The 23,047-nt window shown below is 43.6% G+C and overlaps 1 protein-coding gene across 14 annotated transcripts in view; it reads left to right on the top strand.

Moving 5' to 3' along the window:
• Positions 1-23,047, top strand: part of UNC80 (unc-80 subunit of NALCN channel complex) — a 120,623-nt gene that overhangs the window by 84,567 nt on the left and 13,009 nt on the right. For 12 of the 14 annotated variants that reach the window (XM_086896013.1, XM_086896012.1, XM_086896018.1 and 9 more), the window contains 15 exons: positions 1,013-1,109; positions 2,314-2,484; positions 2,691-2,783; positions 4,862-4,897; positions 5,207-5,425; positions 7,204-7,404; positions 9,677-9,800; positions 12,062-12,187; positions 14,067-14,190; positions 14,914-15,120; positions 16,610-16,794; positions 17,685-17,850; positions 19,024-19,203; positions 20,664-20,802; positions 22,797-22,853. In XM_086896013.1, coding sequence (XP_086752139.1) covers positions 1,013-1,109; positions 2,314-2,484; positions 2,691-2,783; positions 4,862-4,897; positions 5,207-5,425; positions 7,204-7,404; positions 9,677-9,800; positions 12,062-12,187; positions 14,067-14,190; positions 14,914-15,120; positions 16,610-16,794; positions 17,685-17,850; positions 19,024-19,203; positions 20,664-20,802; positions 22,797-22,853 — 2,125 coding nt within the window. The remainder of the gene's footprint in view (positions 1-1,012; positions 1,110-2,313; positions 2,485-2,690; positions 2,784-4,861; positions 4,898-5,206; positions 5,426-7,203; positions 7,405-9,676; positions 9,801-12,061; positions 12,188-14,066; positions 14,191-14,913; positions 15,121-16,609; positions 16,795-17,684; positions 17,851-19,023; positions 19,204-20,663; positions 20,803-22,796; positions 22,854-23,047) is intronic. The other 2 variants (XM_086896021.1, XM_086896015.1) reach the window with 1 other exon arrangement.

Here is a 23,047-nt window from a genome sequence, read left to right as displayed (position 1 = left end):
TGATTTTTATAAGGATCATCAACTTATTTTCCAAATTTACACTTCCCTCAAATACTAGTTATCTTGATGCTCTGTGAAGCCTGTCTGGCCTTAAAGCTTTGTAATAAAGTGGGATTTCATGATGCCACACGATTATATAGAAAGTTTTAATATAAAGTGGTACAGAAAGAGAAGATATTTCTTCCTCTTTGTGGATTGTACCAAACATTTGTGTAAAATCTTGGAGGTTTCTGTGGAGAAATATTGAAAACATCTCTGAAAATTCTCAAGTATGAGTTGATGATGAGACAGTGGATGAGAATGTTGTGTATCTGGTATCTTGGGTCAGAATTATGATATACGTGTTTTAGGACCTTAACTTTGACTTTGGCTCCTGCATAACAGAGTCACTTCTGAAAAAAGGACTATAGTTCTATTAAAGAAAATATTATTTTGCCAATATTACTCTTTCTAGTTTCTTAGTGCCTGGAACTAATGATGCCTAAAGTGATACTTGCAGTATGTGACCTAAATGCTTTTGGAACCTTTTTCTGAAATCACTAGCAAAATAGAGTCAGTTTTGTGCTGACACCCATGTGGCCATGATTTTTGAGAAGTTAAACTATCTTCTGCCATCAGTGGTGCATCAGCATCACTTTCTGTGTGGCTGGAACATCTAAGCATAGGGAGCATAAAAATTATCATTAATTTGACATGTGTCCTTGCCATATATGAGCTTAAAACTTAGCTTTTGATGGGTGATGTTTCAAACAGGGCTCTGTAGGCCTTCTGCTCAGCAGTGAGTGACCTGCTGAGAGCTGTTTCACCTACTGAGTTCTTGGGCAGTAGGGTTCAAGTAGGAGTGCAGCACAGGTTTATTTTACAGAAACAGATTTTTTATCTGTCCAAGAGCCTATTGGGCATTGTTAACATGAAAAGCAAGCAATAGGAGAGGGGGAAAAAGAAGTGTGTTACTCCTTTCATACTTAGTATGATTGTGTGACAGTCTTCTGATATTACTTTCCTCCCTCAGACTTCTGCTATGGGAATGAAGACTTGACCTTTTCCATCAGTGAAGCCATCAAGCTGTGTGTGACAGTGGTGGCTTATGCTCCTGAGTCATTCAGAAGGTGATAATCCATTGTCCTGATTTGTGCAGACTCAGAAAAGGCACAAAAACTGCACATGGCAGCTGTCCCAGTGGGGACCACACCATGTCCTGCTGGTTTCTGTCACCAGAGGAGCAATGGACAGGGAACTGGAGGAGGAGAGACAGGCAGAGAAACTGGAGAGCACAAGAAGATAACAGAGAGAGCAGAGATAAACTTACTTAAGTACAAAAGTTAGTTTGCAGGAGGGAATCAGAGAATAAGAGTCTTTGGAAGGGAAAATGCTTGTTAGCAAATGGATTACATATTTGGAGGATACCTGAAAGTTCAGGGTTTGTTTGGTTTTTTAATAATAATAATAAAAATAATAATTAAATAATAATAATTATAATAAACAATATTTAATAATAAATAAATAAGAAATAAGAAATACTTAAATAAATTATAAATAACAATAATAAATGATAAATAATATATAACAATAGTTAATAATAATACCATAATAATAGAAAATAAAATAAAAAATAATAAAATAATAAAATTATATATTAAAATAACATTAGAATAACAAATATTTCTATTATATCAATAATTAATAATAATTAATAATATAATATGATAATGTATGAATATAATAATAAATTATAGAAATATAACAAATAATAAAATTGATGATGATGATGAAGTTAGAAAATGGATGACATATTTGGAAAATACCTGAAAGTTCAGGGTTTGTTTGTTTTTTTAATAATAATAATTAAAATAATAATTAAATAATAATAATTATAATAAACAATATTTAATAATAAATAAATAAGAAATAATAAATACTTAAATAATAACAATAATAAATTATAAATAACAATAATACATGATAAATCCATCATAATAGATAATAAAATAATAATAATTATATAATGTTTACTATTAAAATAATATTGTAATAAAAAATTCCTTGTATTAGTAATTATAATAATAATATGACATAATAAATTATAAATAAAATAAATTATAGAAATATATCATATAATAATGATAATATTTGCATCATCCAATTTTCCCCTGAAGTTCCTAATCCAATTGCTTCTTTGGCCCAAGACTTCTAGTGAGAAGCAGTGAATGCCTAGTGACAGATCCAGGGTCTGCAGATAGGAACCAAAGCCTCTACCTAATGTGAGCTCAGGAATGACAAAATATAACAGAGCAAATATTGTTATTTTTCCAGCCTCCAGATGCTGATGGTTCTGGAAGCCCTGGTTCCCTGTTACCTGCAAAAATTGAAGCGACAAACCTCTCAAGTGGACACTGGGACAGCAGCTCGTGAGGAGATTGCTTCTATGGGTGCCCTTGCCACCTCTTTGCAGGCTCTCCTGTACAGTGTAGAAGTTCTCACCAGGTACCACCCATGGGCCAAGGGGCTGAGCCTGCATTTGGCTGGCTTTGCAGGGAGAGGGAATGCACAGCGGGCCACATCGTGCAGCTTAGCTTGAGTTTTGGTTGAGTATTAGACTTGGTAAAATTAGTGCAAGTTCTCAGAGCAAAAGCAGAATTTCTGTGTGTTAGATTTCATGTGTAGTGTGCTGTTCACCTTCTCTTTGCCAGGCCTATGACAGCCCCACAGATGAGCAGATGTGACCAAGGTCATAAAGGGACCACAACAGCAAACCACACCATGTCAGCAGGTGTGAACACCAGGTAAGGCTTTTCTTTCTTTTTATCATTTTTTGAAACAGTTTTGGTTTGGGTTTTTTTTTTTTAGTAAGGTTATTTTTTCTCAGCGCTCAGAGTGCTTGGCTTCAGACAGCTGAGGGAGTGCTCTGGGTACTGGAGTGTGGGAGAAGACACATCAAAAGAACACATTCCCCAGGACTGCATTTCTGATGATAACCAAAATACCCAAGACCAGGATTTCTAGTTTTAAACAGTGTATCTATATAGAAGAGCAGGGTATCAAAATGGAGGGTGCACATCCTAAATTATTCATTCCCTTTGTTTCCCTGTAGAAATATATATGCTGAAGCTCACTCACTCTCTGCTTTGCTTCCTGCTGACTCCACTGTCAAAGTGACCAGTGGGCAGAGCATGATTGGCTGGCAGAAGGGTTAGACCCTTCCAGCCTTGTTCTAAGGGGCTGAACACCTGTACAAACACAAACTGCTGATCAGTTGAGGCTCACAGAGACTGGCACCTCCTCTAGTTTTCTTTTGTTCCCTTTCCCATTTCCTTGTGCATTCCCTATGGTCTCTTCCTATGATCTTTACCTCTGCATCCATCTGGGGGATTTTTGCAGGTACAGATAGCAGAGGAAGGGTAACTGACAATTTGAGAGAAGTGAAAAGGATGACTGGAAATATTCTTGTCCTTCTTAAAAAAACCCCAAAACTCAACGAAACAAAACACCGAAGAACTTTCTCACAGAAGAAGGAAAAAAGGAAGGACGTGGCATGAGTGAACTGTAATTCTGCTCCTTGGCCATAGTGACCATTCCAATTAGCAAATTAAACAAGGCCACTGACAATTTACTTGGTCATAGAAGAAGGGTTTAATCCACCACCAAATATTTGGGATTGTGAAGCTTTTTCTTTGCAGCAGGAAGTCTTCTGCCTTCTCCTGGCCAGACTATGCCTTACTGTGCTAAAAATCTGAATGTTTGTGCTGACCTGGAAGGGGAATTGTAGCTTAACAAAGGCTGGGGTAGCTGTTTTTCTGCAGTTTTCCAAGTTATTATCTGTCTTTTTCTTATTATTATTTTTTTTTTAATTCAAGGATTTAGAAATCCATTTTTGCATGGACCATCAAAGGGCTACTATGTCAGTTTATAAATGTGGACACATTGTGGTTGGTAACTCCTGGCATCCGTCTATTATTCTTTAAAATCTATTCAGTCATGGTTAAAACATGGCTTTGACTTTCAATCCCTGATCTGAGAAGCAGATAAACTCCAGACATGACAAACCAGCAGATAAACCAGACATGCTGAAGTCTGAAGTGGACATATTGCCATTTGCTTCCTTTGCAAGATTTCTCAGTCTAAGGAAAATAAGGTGTAATGGAAAGTAGCACTTTGTTATCTATCTGCTGATTTTTGAGAGCAGGTAATGTGTATCTGTTGACAGACAATGTAGACATTCCCAGTCCAGCATGACTCAGGCATCTTGACTTACATTTCCAGATTTTTCTAATTATCAGACATTCAGCCTCTGATCCAAATTATTTTGGCACTGCTCCAGGTTTCCTGCACTTGTTTCTTCTGTCATGTTATCCTTGCAACAGACATCTGCTAGCAGCAGCAGGAGTTTCATGTTAAAATGATTATTGTTCTTGCCTAGGACATCTTAGCCCAGTGGTGCACCATCCATTAATGCTTTCTCAAAAAGAAGTAACAAAATGACAATAAAACAGAACAAAAAAACCCACTCTGAGGTATTCTTTTCACTTGGTGACTCTGGTTTTGTGAAACAGACTGAGAACTGGGGTGAAAATCAGTAAGAGAAATCACTTGAAAGAGAGCTGTGGTTTTTAAGCCTGAATTTCTCTTTTCAGAAAAAGGTCAGTAACTCTAGGAATATGTTTTTTGATGGAAGTTGGGAGATAAAGGCAATTCAGTGTGGTCAGTAACTATGTGTAGGCATTGTTCCAGAGACACAAGATACCATCCTGACCATGTAAGAGGCGTCAGCCTCTGGGATAGAACAGTTTCACTTTCTTTTAGAAAAGCAAGTTTAAGCACTACTGAGTTGCTTTTTGCAACCTCACTGTTTCTGTTTTCCCAGGTACCCAGAACAGGGAGCCAAACTGCACTTTATCAGGTACAGTATAATTTTATCCCAGTCTCCCCTGATATGTGACGAACAGTTCCCACACATGGTTGCTGTGACAAGCAGTCTTTTTTGAGGGAACATATCACAGGACAGTTCATATAGAAAATATTTACATTTTTAGCAAGACTTGGAAGATTATAACCTCCCCTTTTTGTTTCTTAATCACAGATGCAACTACCTTTCTTTCAACTGCAGAAGAGAGCATCTGTTGCAAAAACAAGATGAAGAGGTTGTTGTATTCTGTCCCTGAGGATCTACTGTATATAACACTGCTGTGTCTTACTTTGTATCCTCCAGGGAGAATCTTCATTTAATGGAGGAGGGCCAGGGTCTTCCTCGAGAGGAGCTGGATGAACGAATTGCCAGAGAGGAGTTCAGGAGACCACGGGAGTCTCTGCTGAATATCTGCACAGAGTTTTACAAGCACTGTGGTCCGAGGCTGAAGATCCTGCAGAATCTGGCTGGTGAGCCCCGAGTGACTTCTCTGGAGCTGCTGGATGTGAAGTCCCACATGAGGTATTCCACAGGCATTCTGCTTTTACTTGTTCATTTTAGGGGAATTCCTTTCTTTTAGCTCTTTCTTTTTCATAATAGCAGATGGATTTACTTCTTGGTTGTGTAGTTGCATGTTTTTGTCTGAAACATGCAGGGGCTGCACTCTTTTCAAAACAGAAGGTCTCTCATGGTCAGAGGTTACAGCAGTTAAACCAACACTGATTTACAGCAGATAATGAGTTGTGCTCTGATTCCTTTGAATCTCCTGGAAAGTGCTAGAAATAGCTGCTTTGTCAGGGTTGTGACCTAAAATGTTTAATCACAGTTATCTCTAAATAAAAGCAACGTAGCTCAATCCTTACATAATTCATCAGTATCAGTGGCATGACTGACAGGATTTAACCACTGTAGGACAAACTCAGTTCTACACAGAGAGCAGATTTATCAGAATGTGATGTGACAGTCATAATCCTGGGAGGCTGACAGGTGCCATTTCAGAGGCTTCAGAAAACAGGATAATATGCTAGTCACTTCAGACAGGATTAATCTTACCCAATTATAGCCATTTAAAAGTCAAATGTTTAGTCTGCAAAAGCCATAAAGATCTTTTTGCACCCAGTGAAAAGGAAGATGTGCATCCAACTGTTTATCAGAGTACTTCAGGAAGAATTTCCCAGGTTGCTTCTTTCTGCTAGGAAGGAGCTAGCAGATTAATTGAGATTGATGTTTCAAGTTGGATGAAATGGATATCACACTCCATAATGCATAAGGAAGTTTTATATATCATTGCATGGAACTGGTATTGCTTTAAGTTTAATTATATGATAATTTAAATTTTACAGCATTTAAGAAAACAGACCCACTTCATAGTATGACAAAGCAGTTCTAAAAAAGGAATAATAGAGAAATACTGGATAAAAAAACAATTTTATGCCACTTTTGGTTAATCTGAGGAACTTGTTGCCCTTGATATTACTAGGCAGATTATAAAGAGAATAGAAATATGTTCCATTACTTGGATGTATTTCAGAAAAAGCCCCCACAATATGGATAGGCTTGTACTGTAATCATCCAATAAAAAAGTCTGTTGATGTTTCATGCTTTTTTTCTGCTCTTTACTTACCACAAATATCCAAGTATTTTGTAGATTTTCATCAGACTGCAAGTGTAAGTTAAATGCTGCCATGATATTTCACAGTCAATCCAAAAAAATGTCATTGACAAGGCCATCTGGGAGAGTGAAAAAAGCAACAGCAACACAATCTGTAGAGCTGTTAGGAGAAACAAATAAAAACTGCAGGGAGCAATCCTACAAAGGACATGTTGTGTGAACCTATGAACACGTTATTTTAAAAATTTAACACCTGAAAATTGCAGAGTGATACTTCCTCAAGTGGTAATGCTAAAAAACAAGCACAGAACAAAACCAAATCACTTATTAACTGACAAACAAGTGATGCTGAGTCTATCTTTCAAAGGCATTTGCAATGTTGTAGTCTTCATGCCAGCTTCAGGGGCTTTGGTTTTAGCTACACAAATCTGTGATTCCTGATGCTCTCTTGGTGCATTTAATGTCAATGTAGAAGTAATATTTAGACCATTCGTGTGTTCTTAAATATAAACAGCAATTCCAGCAAAACAGTTTTAACAAACCTAAGATCTAAGAGTTTAAACAGCACATTTGACTTTTGCACCACTTTCTTTTCACCAGGCTCCTGAATATTGACATTCTCATCCATTGGCATGTGTGTAGAATTGCAAGTTGTATTTATTTTCCTGTTAATGGCCTGTGGTTTCAGACTGGCAGAAATCGCACACTCCCTGCTGAAGCTGGCCCCCTACGACACGCAGACGATGGAGAGCCGCGGGCTCCGGCGCTACATCATGGAGATGCTGCCCATCACTGACTGGACAGCTGAGGCGGTGAGACCTGCCCTGATCCTCATCCTAAAGAGATTGGATCGTATGTTCAATAAAATTCACAAGATGCCTACTCTGAGGTGAGCAGGTACTCTGGAAACCCTCTGGGGTCCGTTTCTGATGTTGCAAGCCTTGAAGTGTGGGTATGTCATCTACCTCAAGCTGTCATGTTGCAGTGAGCCTTTACAGCACACCAGAAAATCACAGGTGTTTTTATCTCTGTAAGTGTGTTTATGTTGATGTTTTTTGTTGTGTCTTCTGGTAGCAGCATGGTTGTTAAGAACTAAAGAGAGAACTTCCAGAAATGTCATTTTTCTTTTCCCAAAAGAAGTCTTCAGATTTTTTCCATCTCATTGCCCTTTTAATTAACTTTTGCTGTGAGTTTTTTAAAGTTAAACAGTAGTAAGAGTATTTCTAGCATGGCAATACTGTTATGTCCTCTGTAAAGACAAAAATAGGAGCTATGCAGTAGATTCTGATTGCTCCCTAGCAAAAGGCAAAGAACTGCATCCACTGCTTCAGGTCTATGTCTAGTGGAAGCCTGGTATATCACACCAGTGCCATTATGGTATGTTTAGGCTTTGGCAACTTCAAGAAGTATTGATTGTGGAGCATCCCTGCTTGAAGGCAGTGGTACAAATCCAGACAGGGTGGTATAAAATCACTCAGACCGGTGAATTTTCCAGTGATCTGAGTAAAAAGAGTCATTGGTCTTGGTCACCCTCATGGGCATATGTCCTCAACTGCTTGAATGGCACTTCATTGGCAGTCTCAGCTGAGAAGCCAAATCATGTTAGAGAACATTAGAATTATGTCACTCTAGGAATCAAAGCTGGAACGAATAATAGGGAGGTGATATCTTCTTTCTGGCATCACTATCCATCACTTTTCTTTGGTTAACCTGCTTCAAGAGACTCCACCCTTGCAGGGAATTCAGAGGTAGAAATTGTGGTGCTTCTCTCTCCTGTTGGTTTGATTCTTTGCCATGTCTTTCCTGCTTCTCATTCCTTCTTTTCCTGCTCATACCTTCTTCTGCCTCAAAGGCAGATAGGGGTTTCTGTTCCTGAAGATCTTTCTTCTTTATGTAAGCTGAATGGATGCCCATAAATTAAAATTCCTTTCATATTTTCTCTCTCTATGCCTGTATCTAAAGGCTTAAACTACTCTTTTCCACAAAAGGACAGCAAAGCCACTGGACCAAATTCAGCAACTACATTTAACCATTGCTGAGTCAAGCAGTCTCTTAGGGATGGGTCTGTCTGCAAGACCCCAGGAGCCATCCCTTGGGGTACTCACGATCAGAATCTTATACGCTGCCTCCTGTGGGCATCCCACTCCAAACCCAGTGTCTGCTGCAATCAGTGGATATGTAGGAACAAGTACAAGAACAAACCACTGTTCTGGTGATTTAGTTCCAGTGGATGCACAAAGGTGCGATATATGTTGGTCTGAAGAAGAACTTGCATAGCAAACACTTGATTCCCCATGAGGCTCTGAGAAGTCACCTAAAGAGCTTGGCTGGGATATTGTTCAAGGCTTGAGCTAACAAGCCTTTTTTCTTTCTGTCCCAGTAAATGCAGTCAGATGCTGGCTTTTGAACTGCAATGACTGCAGAGGGTCAGGCCCTGGGATAAGGGTGTGAACCACTTTGATGTTACCTATGCTCCGTCTCCTCCTGGTTTGGAAGGGGAATCCTTTCAGCATCTGGCATAGTCCCTAAATTTAGTTTTTGTGATAAAAGCAAAGTGTCAGGGAAGAAAGGATCCTGGGATGAAGGATTTGGTGCTGGTGGTGCTGCACAGGAAGAAGATGAAGATGATACAGCTGGGCCAGTTTCCGTTTAGGGCAGTCTGTGTCCAGGAGCGATGCTGGTGGAGCAGCTAGGCTGCAGAGGAGCTCACAGAGGGCACTCAGGCTGATGGGGTTTGTTCAAGTCACGGGGAACATCACAAGCCCCATGAGATGGAGGGCTTGGTCTCGGCTGGGAGCTTAGCACAGCAGACCTTTCCCCACACAGGCACACCTGAGGCCGCTGTGTGGGCTCCCTCTTGTCAGAGGGAAGCATCTGGGAGTGAAAGCAGCTCCTCCACCACTGCTGCCGCGAGGGGTTTGTGTCAGCAGCACCAGCTCGCTCCGCCGCGCTTCTCGTCTCTCAAACACCCGGTGTGCTCTGTGCCTCCCCGAACTGCGTGGGTAAAGCGTTCTCCCTGTCGAGCTCCCTGTGCTCCTCCTGGACCTCGTTGCTGTCTGACACGTCTCCTCTGTGGGCTTCACTGTGTGTCGGTGGCCGTGTTTGGGCGCATGGTGGGGGGCAGCAGCCCGTGGCTAATGGCACCTACTGTTGTATTGCAGGCGCCAGGTTGAGTGGGAGCCTGCCAGCAGTTTGATTGAAGGGGTTTGTTTGACACTTCAGAGGCAGCCTATCATATCCTTCCTGCCTCACCTTAGGTCTCTGATCAATGTCTGTGTCAATCTGGTGAGTAGCTGAGCGGCGACCCCATGAACTTTTGCTAAACCTTCCCCTTGCTGTTGGTTTCTCTGGACTGAAGATGACAGTTTATTCCCATTCCTGTCATTTCACCTGTCCCCTTTACCCCTCACAAGGGGACTCTGCAAGTGACACTAGAGATAGGAAGGTTCATTTTTGAAGTGGTGCATGGGGAGATACAGTGACCAACAGCAGTGGTCAAGCAATTTATTTTCCATTACTTCCCACACACCACTTTGAAGATCCACCTTTGCCAAACTGAGCTGAGAGCCGAGGGCTGCAAGTTGGAGAATGGGGTGGTGGAGACTGCACACACCTGGTAGAGACGGGGAGAGGGTGGCACTGGGGATACCTACCATCCCCAGTGGGGAAAGGGCCCTGATTGCTCTGTCAGAGGCCATGGGGTGCTGGATAGCTAGAAGGGTTTAGGAGGTGAATTAACTCCACTATTTGTAATGTCCCTGGCTTGATCTAGTACAGGTTTGCACTGTACAATATTCAGATCCCTCTCTTGGTGAAGTTTATGCTCCTTAGTGTGTTACAACAGACAAGTGATATGGACAGAGTTTGCCTGGTCATTCAGTGACAGACTATAGTGTTTCTGCAGATGTTACACTGGGGGCAAGCCCCCACTTTGACATCCATGTAACTCCAGCCACTTGGGCAAACAAGCATGCTTTCACTCCATGTGCAAAAATATAAATTAAGGGGGAAAGATTGAGCTAGAATTTTACTGTTACTGGGTTTTTATAGCATTTTCTCCTTAGAGCATAAATGTTGTAACCTTATCTAGCAGCTTACAAAAAACATTGCAGGGTTCACCAGTGCTCTGAGGGGCTTTAAAAAACAATGATAGTTCTCTAAAATGCAATGGCAGGTTTTGCCAGGTTCCTGTCCTTCAAGTCAATTCAGCAACTCCTTGCTGCAAGGGCAGGGAAGCTCCAACCTGTCAGAATGCATAAAACTTCTTCCTCGTCCAAGCAGAGGTAGCAGCTACCTGGTGCTAATGCAAATCAGGCCCCTCAGGTTATGGGGAGGTTGCTACACAGTTAGCTCAGGTAGGAGTGTGGAATAGATTTGCAGTTTGTCAAGCAGGCATGGCAGACTGAATCACCCCAGCGAGCTCTCCAAAGGCCCATAATAAAAATTAGACAGTGCTCTAAAAACAGCAGGAAGCTCTGCAGTGCTGAAGCGCAGCCATCGTGCTTACATTCTGCTGGCTGGGAATGCCAGGGAGAGCTACCAGGAACATCTGCTCTTACTGCTACAAGTATTTTACCTTCAGCTGTCACAACTGGGTGCACTGTGAGCTATGGGAGTGCTGACTGCAATGGTGTATTGTGTGTAGACCATGAAGCTGAAAAATCAATTACCCAGGAAGGAAATATCTCAATGATAATCCATGGTGATGAACAGAAGGGGTTCTGACTCCTTTTCTTCTAAAGTGTCATTTGGTTGTCTGGCAAAAAAAAATGCCTTTTCCCCAGGCTGAATTTGGAAAAGAGGCATGCATTCATTTCCCATAAGCTTAGGTGTCTTCCTGGTACCTTCTCCCTGTTCCTGTCACCTAGATGTGTGTGGTCATGGTGAGAAACATTCCTCCTGAGGGACACATCCCAAACAGTACAAATAAGTCTCCCCTAGAAGTGCCGCTTCCTTGTGGTGATTATTCAAGGAGTTCCAGACAACCAGGTCACATGCAGGTGACTCTGCTGCAGACATCTGGGGTCAGTCAGCTGAGAGGAATCATGCTTACAGTTCCCCAAAACAGGCTGTGTTTGAGAGGAATCTGAACATTGTACAAAACCTGGCTTGGGTCAGACTTAGGACATTATTTTTCAAGCAAGGGAAGGGAAAAGATGTTCACTTTCAATACAGACTTTTTGCTTTGATGACAGATTTTTATTTGTTACAGTTGTCAAATGACATATCCTCCAACTCTAGCTGTTCCACCAGTCCAGTGCTGGTCATTCAGGGCTGGTACTGGGTACATTTATGAATGTACCGGGTTACCTGTGCACTCCTCCCATCCATGCTGGTTCCCTCTTTCCCCCTCCCTTTCCCTGCTAGAACACCGTCTCCTCACTGGCCCCAGCTCCTGCAAGGACCACTGGGGGGGCTGGTTCTGCTAGATCCACCCCAACTCAGTGCTCAATGAAAGGCACCTCCATTTCACTGACGTTGGAGGATATGACATGGATGAAACTGTAAGTAGCCAGTTGTGGTGATGTGCTCTGTTTGTATTGCAGGTGATGGGAGTGGTAGGACCCTCCAGTGTGGCTGACGGATTACCCCTTCTTCATCTCAGCCCTTATCTCTCGCCACCTCTGCCCTTCAGCACAGCTGTTGTCCGGCTTGTAGCATTGCAGATACAGGTGTGTCTGCCCTGGCCCCCTGGCCAGGCCTCTAGAGCTTCTGGTTGAGACACCAACTCATCAGTGCTCTGTTTTCTTTCTGCAAAAGCTGGGCAAAAACTGTGGAACATACATCAAAAATTAAGGAGAAGCAACATGTGAATTCTCCCTTCTTTCTGAAGGCTCGAAGTGAGCTCAGAATTCATCTGTTGGGGCCAAGTCCACAGCAAGCATCCATCAGCTTAACACTGCCATTGAAGTCCAGGGAGTTTGGCTGATGGATGCTGTTCAAGGCTCTGAGAAGCAGGTTAGGATTCTCTGCAGGATCTAAGGAGTTAGCACAAGACTTCTGCCACAGGAAGATGGGGCCCTGGCTTGGGTCACATCCATGCAACCCTTCCTGTCTTCCTGTGGGACCATGTGTGTAACTGAGAGTGGAGTTTGCGCTCTTCTGCTCTTACCTGAGCTGGTCACACCGAGTGCCAGCACAAAAAGCAGGGCAACTTGGCTTTTCAGCTGCTGACGCAATGGTGTCCTTGTTGCCAGAATTAAAAAAAAAAAAAAAGTTCCAGATTTTTGGAGAATTTCATCACTATTCCTTTCTCATAGTAGCTTTAACTATAACTTTTTACAGTCTTTCCGCCTCAGTGTCCCCTTCCCTCCCCACTGGTATGAAATTAGTCTGAATGGTGACCAAAGAAGTGGCAAATTTCCTTATCTAGCTCCAACTCTCATTTTAAAATATGCATTGGTACTTCCAGTTGAATATTTAGGCAGGTGTTTCTGAGCAGCAGGGTGGCTTGGGAAGGAAGGTTTACAGGGACCAACACACAAAGCTGTCCCTCAGAGCATGAGGCACAAAAGGACCTTCTGGTGCAAAATGACACAGAAAGAAAACAGATTTCTTCCAGCTCTGAGGTAATGGTTCTTTAATCAAAACAAAAGAAAACAAAAGGCCACTTTCACCTGCTGTGAAATATTACCTATTAAAAAAAAACCAAAACAGATACCAAATTAATATATCTATTTTTAATTATTATGGGGAACTTCTATTATCCTCTTCTCCCTGTTCACTTGTTTGTGGGCTTAAATGTAATGAAATCTGAACATGTCAGGAAAAACACAAGTCATAATTCCCAATACTTCCAGCAGAATACAAAACAGAAGTACTTCACACCCCATCAGAAAACATCTAGAATTTCTCAGCCCAGGTCTGCCAGCTTGAGGAGTTGCAAGGTTCAGTTGCATTTCACAGCTAAGTCTGTAGCAACTGGGATGTTGTAAATGAGCAAAGGTTCTAGTGACAGCCATTTGAATTACCTCCTCTAAAAGAAGGTGAAAGACATTTCAATTTAAGCTTGACTGTGTGTCAAGAAGTAAACATGCATTTTGTTTATTTTTCAGGAGTTCATTCTTTGTGTTAGGGAGGATGACAGGGCAGCACAAAGTGAGGAAGAAAAAAAAAATATGTTTGGGAATAGCCTCCATGTTCAGAGAGGAGAATATTTAGATAATGTCATTTGTGCAGTTTCCTCTGTTCTTTCTTTTTATTCTCTATAGTCTGTGTCAGATCCTGATACCATGGACAGCAGGGCAGAGCTTAGGACTGACACTCAGCTGACTCCTGTGGGATACATCTGATTTTGTTAATGATAACCAGGAGTTGGGAGTCTGGGCTTCTTACGTTTGGCTATGGCACAAGCAGGTGATCCCTGTGTTACTCTGTGAATTCCCTTTACTCTTGACTAAGTGGTCTGAGGGCATCTCATTCAATCAGGTCATCGGTGCTGGTGTTGTACTGTGTGAACAGGGTGGCCAGGGGATCGTCATTCCCTGCAGTGACTTGTGTGTGTGATCTGCTGATGAAATCATTAAATCCTTTTTTATTATTACTGTACAGGCTTTGAAAGAAGATTTTCCCCTAAGCCATGTCGTCTCCCCATTCACCAATCAGGAAAGAAGGGAAGGAATGCTTTTAAACCTACTGATTCCATTTGTGCTCACAGTAGGATCTGGAAGCAAAGGTCTGACTAATTTAACAAAAAGAATTTTTGTCCCCCTTTTCTGACAACTGATGTTTGCACTTTCCCTGCTCTCTGTATTTTATTTTTTTTTTTAATTTGTTTTTTTGTCACTGGCAGTATGTCAACTAAGTGCCCTTTGGGTCTGAGAGTGGAAAGAGCCTCATTGGGATTAGTTATTATTTCTTCTCTTTATTTCAGCTGTGCCTTGGTTCTTGAGCCAGGTCTTACACAGATGTGCTCCTGCTTTTGAAACTGGAGTGCAGGGCAAGACAAATCTGTTGTAGCAGAAGTCACAGGGGGGAGCAAAGGTCACAGAAACTGTGTCCCCTGTGGTGGATCACAGTTTGCCCAATCCTTGCCACTTGTCTTGCACAAGTCCTGCTCCTTGCTTTCTGCTATAGAGGGTCTTCACTGGTAAATCCCTAAATGAAATCAAAGAGTAAAGGGAGTGGGGAATGACAAAAGGAAATGAGACCACTGAATGGGACCTTTCCTTGTGCTGTGTAGCTCTGTTTGTATGTGCTTGTGCTGGTGCTAAAACAAACTTTGCCTTTGCTTGCAGGAGGAGAAGCAGCGTAACAAGGTGTGGGGGCCGGAGTTTTGGCTTAGGGGACATTTGAGATGCGCCCCATTTTGGAGCTGAACAGGGTCTGGATCTTTTGAGTGTCTATGATGGCATGTAGCCTGATCTTTCTCTCTCTTTCCCCTCCCAACGCATCTCAGACAGCCCCTGGCTGGAGCAGCCTGAGGTCCTGCTGCTGCTCCAGACTGTTATCAATATCCTCCTGCCACCTCGCATCATCAGCACTTCCCGCAGCAAGAATTTTATGCTGGAGAGCTCCCCCGCCCACTGCTCCACGCCAGGGGACGCGGGGAAGGACCTGCGGCGCGAAGGGCTGGCAGAATCCACCAGCCAGGCTGCCTACCTGGGTGAGTGACGGCTTCTGCTGAGCACCCAGACACACTGAAGGCTGTAGAGAGCACCAGAGGAAACCATCTCAGGCAGGAGCTAACTGACCTCTTTAGGGTTGCTTTAGGCCTTGTCCTGAACAGGGGGCCAGGCCAGAGCACGAAGCCAGGAGTATCTCTGGAATATATCACAATGTGAGCGGTGTCTGCGCTGCAGCTGGAGGAAGAGCAGCACAGAAGTCGCTCAGGACTCAAACTGCCAGGCTACAGCAGTGAAGCCACAAAGGCGAGTCAGACTGCCCATCAAACCCTAACATCACAGCCTCACTGGCCCTCGGCTACCTAGGGTGAGAGGTGATGTGGCCAGTGTGGCTGCTGGTCCCACACATGGTCCTTACTGACTGCTATTGCCCTCTGCTTGATGTAGGGTGGTGTGAGATATCGTCTGTATTATCTCACATCTGACCCACAGGTGAAAGGAATAAAGAAAAATAATTAAATTGGAGATGCAGCATGGCTGAAGGCAGTCAGGCCTACATGAGGACAGTTTCACCTCAAAGCACCCCTTCAGAAACAGCTTCTCTGTTTCTGGTTTTGTGAGGGCATTTATCTGAAGATTTATATTGGGGTCTTTGTTAACCCATATCTGAGGAATGATGAAAAATTAGCAGTTCAGCACTGATTTAGCCCCCCACACAAACAAACCAGGACACAGGTGTGTAATGGCTGAGAAGTCTTGGCCATCCCATTAATGGGGGGGTAGTCAACCCCAACAATTCCCAGGCCTGGCTGTTTTTCACCAGACCAGGGGAGCACAGAAAGGGGGAGACCCCTTGTCTCTCCTGTGAGCCAAGTGTTAACCACTGCCCACTTTGATGCAGAGCATTTTTTTGAACTTCATTGCTGTTCATCCCCGTTTATAATGCCATGCTCTGGTGAATTACTGCCCTTGGCTTACTGGACCATATTTGTATTTAGATTGCAGTGTGGCCATGACTCATGCAGCTATACTGCTAGAAAGGTTCTTGTCATCACCCTATAAATCATTGGTAGATTATTGTGCTCACTGGATGACTCTGTGTGGATATGCTTGGTCAAGATTTTTGAGGTTGTCTCATCAGCCAGGGCTGTATTCCTACTCTGAGCTGCTTTCAAAATATCTGATTGTGAGAAGACAAAAGAGCTCTGCAGGGAAGAGAGAGGGAATGCCAGAGCAAGAAAACACAGAGGAGTTTAGATATGAAGTAGAAAAATTTCTCTTGAAATGGGACTGCCAGTCCTGATCCTGAGGCCTTTCCTACTAGAAGGCTGGTTGTTCCTTCCCTGCCATGTTTGGAGACCGATAGAAAAGACAGCTGTGACTCTGAGGTGTGTGCATGTGCACACATACATACAAAGCATGCCTCTGTAGGTTTGTGCTCGCTGTGGCCCCCCGATCCTTCCCCCAGTGCTTGTGAGGGACACCGGTACCATCTCTAACTGCCCTTTGCTGCTGTGTGTTCCCCTGTAGCCCTGAAGGTGATCCTTGTTTGCTTTGAACGCCAGCTGGACAGCCAGTGGTACTGGCTGAGCCTGCAAGTCAAAGAGATGGCCCTGCGGAAGGTGGGAGGGCTGGCCCTGTGGGATTTCCTCGACTTTATCGTTCGAACACGGATCCCTATCTTTGTGCTCCTTCGGCCCTTCATCCAGTGCAAGGTAACAGTTTCTTTGGCTCCTGATCTGTCACTCCCTGAAGGTGAGGTAGCCCTTATTCCCCAGCTGAGAACAGAGGAACGGCACTTCTGGAAGAACTATATGTAGTGAGTGACTTTTCAGAAGTTAGTAGGCCTAAAAACACTTTGAAACAAACTCACAGAGCTTTTTTCTAGCCAAAACTAAAGAGTATGCCAGTCATCCAGGAGCTCTGATCTATGGAGTACAGCTAGTCTTAGTTCCTCTGGATGGGGAAGTGCATGTGGATTTAATTCTACAATGAAGACATTCAGAGTGCTTGGAAGGAGTGTGGACGTGCTGAACCTGGGAGGGTGTTGGCAGAAATCTTCTATTAATCTCTCTCCTGCTTAAAGCTGGGCAACACAGCTAACAGCCAGGAAGGACCACTCCCCTTTCCATCTCTTGGATGAAGGTTCTGACAGGACTTTTGTGGATGAACAGGCAGCTGCTAGGCTAAGGCATCTGGGGTTTAAGCTAATCACAGCTCCTTGCCAGCTACCAGGTAGACTAGCACATGGTACTCTACTTTTTTAGCCCACATTGTCTCTTGGACAGACTAAATCATCAAGGAGGAAGGAGCTGTCCCATGACAAGATCATGAGGCTATCCTCATGATCCTGTCATGAGACAGCTCCTTCCTCCTTCCCTTAGCATAAGGGAGCCCTCATCTCCATGCACCCTGCGCCACTGAGGCTTTGATCTCTGTTCAGTCAAATATAAGACTGACCTTGAAAAACAGGTGGAAACCTCATAGATGGAGTCAAAACCTCTTGACTACAAAGCCTGCTGGCTGCAGGCTCATGCTAGTCTGGAGACTAGTCCTGCCCCTGGGCACCATCTCCCTGCAATGCTAATGCATCCCAATTTTGCAGCTGCTGGCCCAGCCAGCTGAGAACCACGAGGAGCTGACTGCCCGACAGCACATCTCCGATCAGCTGGAGAGACGCTTCATCCCGCGCCCACTCTGCAAGAGCTCCCTCATCACCGAGTTCAACAACGAGCTGAAGATCCTGAAGGAGGCTGTGCACAGCGGGTCTGGTAAGGAGAGCTCAGGGCCATCAGCCCAGGCTGGACAGATGCTTGCCCCTACAGTAACTTGTGAGGCAGACCTGGCCTCTACCTAAGATGGGAATGGGGCACACACACCCTGCCAGCCTGCCCCTGGAGCTTTTGCTCAGCCTTGCCACTGAACAGCCAACAGAAGTCCAGGTTATTTGTGAAATGCACATATTTTTCCACCAAGTCTGAGTCCTATTCCCCTCTTGCTGTCTCAGCCAGCTTGTGCAGCCCCAACCCCAGTGCAGTTAGTCCCTCCATGCCACTGTAAAGCCAAAGCCCCTTGTGCAGAAAGGTCTGGCTGTTCAGCAGTAGCAGGTCTTCCTCCTCCTTCCTCCTGGTCTCTGATTTTTCTCTACTGTGACATCCAGACCAGCATCCCTGAGCTGATGGAGCATTTCAGAATTCTCTCCTGCACAAGGGGAGATGTTTCTCCAGCAACAACCACCCCTGTTGCCACAAGATGGCAGCTGCTGCTCATAGATGGCAGGTGGTTTATATGCTTAGGAAAACAAATTCAAAAGGAAATGCTTCAGTCTTTTTTCCTTAGCAGTATTTTGCCTTGTTTCTAAATGTTGATTTGTAAAACAGCTGATCTGTAAAAATACATGTTGTGAAAATCAGACTGACTAAGTAAAACAGAGCTTTTGGAAAGGTGAGGTGAGCAAGGCAGCTGCTAGCATTTTATCACCTCTGCCACCCCTGTCACAGTACCACAGAATCATTAAGGTTGGAAAAGACCTCTGAGATCATCAAGTTCAGCCTTTGACTGATCACCACCTTGTCAGCTAGACCATGGCACCAAGTCCCGAGTCCAGTCATTACCTGAACACCTCCAGGGCTGTTCACACCACCACTGCAGCCCATTCTAATGCCTAGAAACCCTTTGCATGAAGAAATTCCTCCTGTCCAGCCTGAGCCTCCCCTGGTGCAGCTTGAGGCCGTTTCCTCTTGTCCTGTTGCTGGTGGCAGGGTAGCAGAAGCCAACTCCAGCCTGTCTCCACCCTCTTGTCAGGAAGTTGTAGAGAGAGAGAAGACCCCCCTGCCCCACCAGTCCAGGCAGAAAGAGCTGCCCAATATGACAGGAATGCTTGGCTTGCTGTTGATTTCCAGTGCCATCAGCCACTTGGGTTTGGTTTTCCCCCTCTTGTGCAGCTTACCAAGGGAAGACATCTGTCAGCACTGTGGGCACCTCCACGTCTGCTTACCGCCTGAGCCTGGCCACCATGTCTCGCTCCAACACCGGCACTGGCACGGTCTGGGAGCAGGACAGCGAGCCTTCCCAGCAGGCCTCGCAGGACACGCTGAGCCGCACTGATGAGGAGGATGAAGAAAGTACGTGGCCAGATACTAAGCCTCAAATGCTGAAGATGTTTTCTTGATGCCCAGAGGCCGTCTGGGAGGGGGGGCCCAGTTGCCAGCCCAGTTGCCCCTCTCCCAGTGTGAATAAAGACCCACAGGAGCCTGAGGTTGAGCAGCTGGTGTGGCTGGTACATGGTGTTGAAGTTTGGGCTGTAACTATAACTCTGACTGCCTTCTGAGCTGTGGCAGGGCAAAAGGAAGGGCACCTGGAGGTTTTTAGTGCCCGAGACCCGGGCTGATGTGCAGTCATCACAGTGCTGACAAGGCATTTGGCAGCCAGGCCTCTCTTTGGCCATCATTACAGTGGGCAGGGGCTGTGGCTCTGTAGTTGGGATCCTGTTCCTGCAGGATTCCCAAAAGCATCAAACAGAAGGAGTGAGAATGGGGGGCTCAAGAGAAAGGAGCATGCAGTTACAGCAGGATTGCCTTTTGGGAAAGAGCAGTTAGCCTGAAACTTTGCAGGTTCAGCCCAACTTTATTTTAGCTGGGTTCACCACTAAACTTTGTACAATCCACCCAGAGCTGTAGTGCTTATACATTGTTCAGATATTTTCCCACTGTGGCAAAATATGGTTTCAACCTCAGATTAATTCTGAGCCACTGCGTGGAACAGTAAGTGCCATCTTCCTATCTGAACTACAGCATTATTTCCTCAGCCCTGCCTTGGATAAACACTGCTGTAAAATATTTAAGTACATCAAAATTGAAAAAAAGGTCAAAAAGAGGAGAGGAAATTACACAAACCCACCCCTTTTTTTTTCTTTACTTGTAATTAAAATTTGTTGTGGCAAAACCCACAATAATTTCTTTCTGGATGCTTGATATAATTTGAAAAAGCACTGAAAATTTCAAGCAGTCCTGATTGCAGTCCAACTGTCTGCATTGTTCTGTTGCAGCATGAAGTAATTGAGTCAATTTATCCACATTTTTGGTGACATTTTAAAATGCATGTCCTGAAGGGTGTTGAAGGGTGTCAGCTCTGCATTTTGCTGTCAGGTATTTTGGCTGTTTTGTCACAGTGCTTTGCTAGATCACAGCAGCAGTTTATTTCACAGCAGAAAAATGTCCAGTTACAACTTCTATGCTGGAAATGTTGTATATTAACAAGCAATTTATTAATCACAGGAATTAATCCCTAGTGGAAGCTGAATTCCGCAAACAGTTTTTCCTGAGAGCCATTTAAGCTGGAAGAATGCATAAATCCCTGCCCCATGTCTGTCAGGTTCCTCATCCTGCAGAGGTTTATGTGTTTCTGCACTGTGGCTGTAAAATCTAATAGAATATTCCAATTTGCAGGCTCGGGCTCTTGGTAAGTGAATGCTGTGTACACCTTTGGCATCCTGCTCTCTCTTGACAACTGTCGAGATGCAGGTTGGGTTTGGGTGCTTGTTTCCTCTCCTTTCCTGGTTTTTTTTTTTATTCTGTCTTTCTAGATGACTCCTTGAGCATGCCCAGTGTGGTAAGTGAACAAGAAACATACCTTATGGGTGCCATTGGGAGGAGGCGCTTCTCCAGCCATCTCTCCAGCATGTCTGCACCTCAGGCTGAGGTGGGCATGTTACCCAGCCAAAGGTAAAAACATGGGCTTTTCACATTTCCCATTATAATAACAAGAGCAGAAATGGCCCAGGCACAGCAGAGAGGTGGGATAGTGGAATCAGTGCCAGCATAGAGATGCTAAATTTATTAATCCTGGAATAGTGTTGAAGCAAGGGTGCAGGGCTGGAAACAATGATTTTCCAAGGTGATCTGTGTTGCGTAGGGTCCATATGAACAAGCTGTCATCCACAGCAACCTTCCTCTTAAACAGTTTCAGAAACACTCTACGTTATTATTTTTCTCTGCTACCACTGAATAGCAAAAGGAAATGTGGTTTTGGAATATTCATTGAACCAGGGGACCATAACCAGTTTATGAGGGTTGAGAAGCTGGGAAAGAGGGACAGAGGCAGTTTGATTTACTTTGTTTTCTTCCATGTGTTCTTTGTCCTTCCTAGAAAAGTAACTAGCTCATCACAGAAACTAAATGCTGTGTTCAAAGATGGGATTTAATACTGTTTTAAACCTGAAATACTTGTTGATACAAATTACTTAGAATGCCTTATTTCTGGTTGACATGGAACGGTGAGGAAGAGCCTGTTGGGAAATGTACATTTTTAGAAGATGTAGAGAGAAGTTTTGCATTTAAACGTGATTTTGTTTTTTCTAAATAAACAGTGTTTATTGTTTTATTTGTCCCTGACATAGTTATCCAAGTATATCTGACAATGGACATATTAATTTATGTTACTCCCTTTGAACCTTTAATGAATATATTCTACATTATGTCTTGACCACCCCTGAAAAATCAAGCAACATTTTTCCCCCATTCTTGCCTGGAATTAAAGAAATAACCTTAATATATGAAGGAAAATTAACGGCTGTGGTACCTACCAGCAGAGATAGGAGAAGTGATTTGCAAGAGAAGTTACACAGATTTTATCTGGGAATTTTCACAAAAGGACTTACAGGAACTCATTTGACTCTTGAACTCAGTTGATTCAGTCCCTTTGTTTCTTGAAAAATTAATATGCAAGACTTCATTTTCCTCAATCTTTCACTACCGTCTTCAATGCATAAACTTCATAAGAGTCACACCTGACTGAGAGCAATGTTTGCTTTGTGCTGTCCCAAATCATGGTGATGCTGAGAAAAAAAAAAGACTTTAATTAACACAGAACTTCACTCTCTACTATTTAAATGTATGGTATAACAGCAGAATCACCTTTCATCTGGGTAGGGGAAGGACCAGCTCAGCAAGTATAATCATAGTCCTCAACATCATGCCCTTTGAGTTATGAATAGTCTCTGGGCTTTCAGACTGCCTCACAGATGTACTCTAATTAATGCTAAGCAATATTATTACCGCCTCCCTGCTGGTAACCCAACAGACTACTTTCTTTCTTTCTTTCATGTTTTTCCTGTGGCCTGAGTAGGCTGCTCCTGCCTAATGGCTGCATTGCAGAAAAGCATTGGAATTGTGTCCCTTTGCCAAGACCCTTGCCAGCTGTTTATTCACAATTTCATTGCACTATGAGACTTTGTTTTCCAGATGTTTGTCCTTAGAGTTGCACCAGAAGGAGAGTGGTCTATAGCTCACAGTAGATCAGCCCTCCCTCAAGAAGGTGGCTCATGGGGAAGGAAAAAAGCTTTCTGTGAAGCCAAAAGTAAATAGAACTGAAATAAATCAAAATGCTGCAGGAAAAATAGTTTTGAAAACAGTTCCCTGCCTTATTTCCTTTGGAAACACATCCTGTTGAACTTCTCAGCTCCCCAAATCTCAGCAGAGATGCGGAAGGCTTCATGCAGTGTAAACCCTCTCTAAAGACTGCTCCTGTTATCAGATGTTCTTTCAGCTCCTCTGAGTCATATATGTGCCGTTGAGCATGTGAGACCAATTAATGTTACAGTCCTTTTTTTTTTTTTTACTTTTTTATTCCTTTTTTTTTTCCCTTGAAAACAGAGACAAGCGCATGCTTTTTTGCATTTTCTTTCCCTAAATTCTTAATCTCCCTGCCCCTCCTGCAGTGAACCTAATGTCCTCGATGACTCCCCGAGCCTGGCCACTGAGGGCAGCCTTTCTAGGTACAGTGTTAACACTACCTGTCTGTCGGTGTGTGTGCTGGGAAACGAGCTGTTTCCAACCTTCTGTCTCTTCCCCTCACCTTTTGTCACTCTTTCCATCTCTGTCTCTTGTGGCTCATCAATATTCAGGCCTGCAAGTCAAAGATGTAGCAACCCACCTTCAGTTTTCAGCTTTGATTGCCAATAACTTTGAG

Source organism: Cyanistes caeruleus, chromosome 7 (assembly GCF_971803275.1).
Source record: "Cyanistes caeruleus chromosome 7, bCyaCae1.hap1.1, whole genome shotgun sequence".
In the NCBI taxonomy this organism is placed as follows: Eukaryota; Metazoa; Chordata; class Aves; order Passeriformes; family Paridae; genus Cyanistes; species Cyanistes caeruleus.
This window is presented reverse-complemented; position numbering and strand designations above follow the sequence as displayed.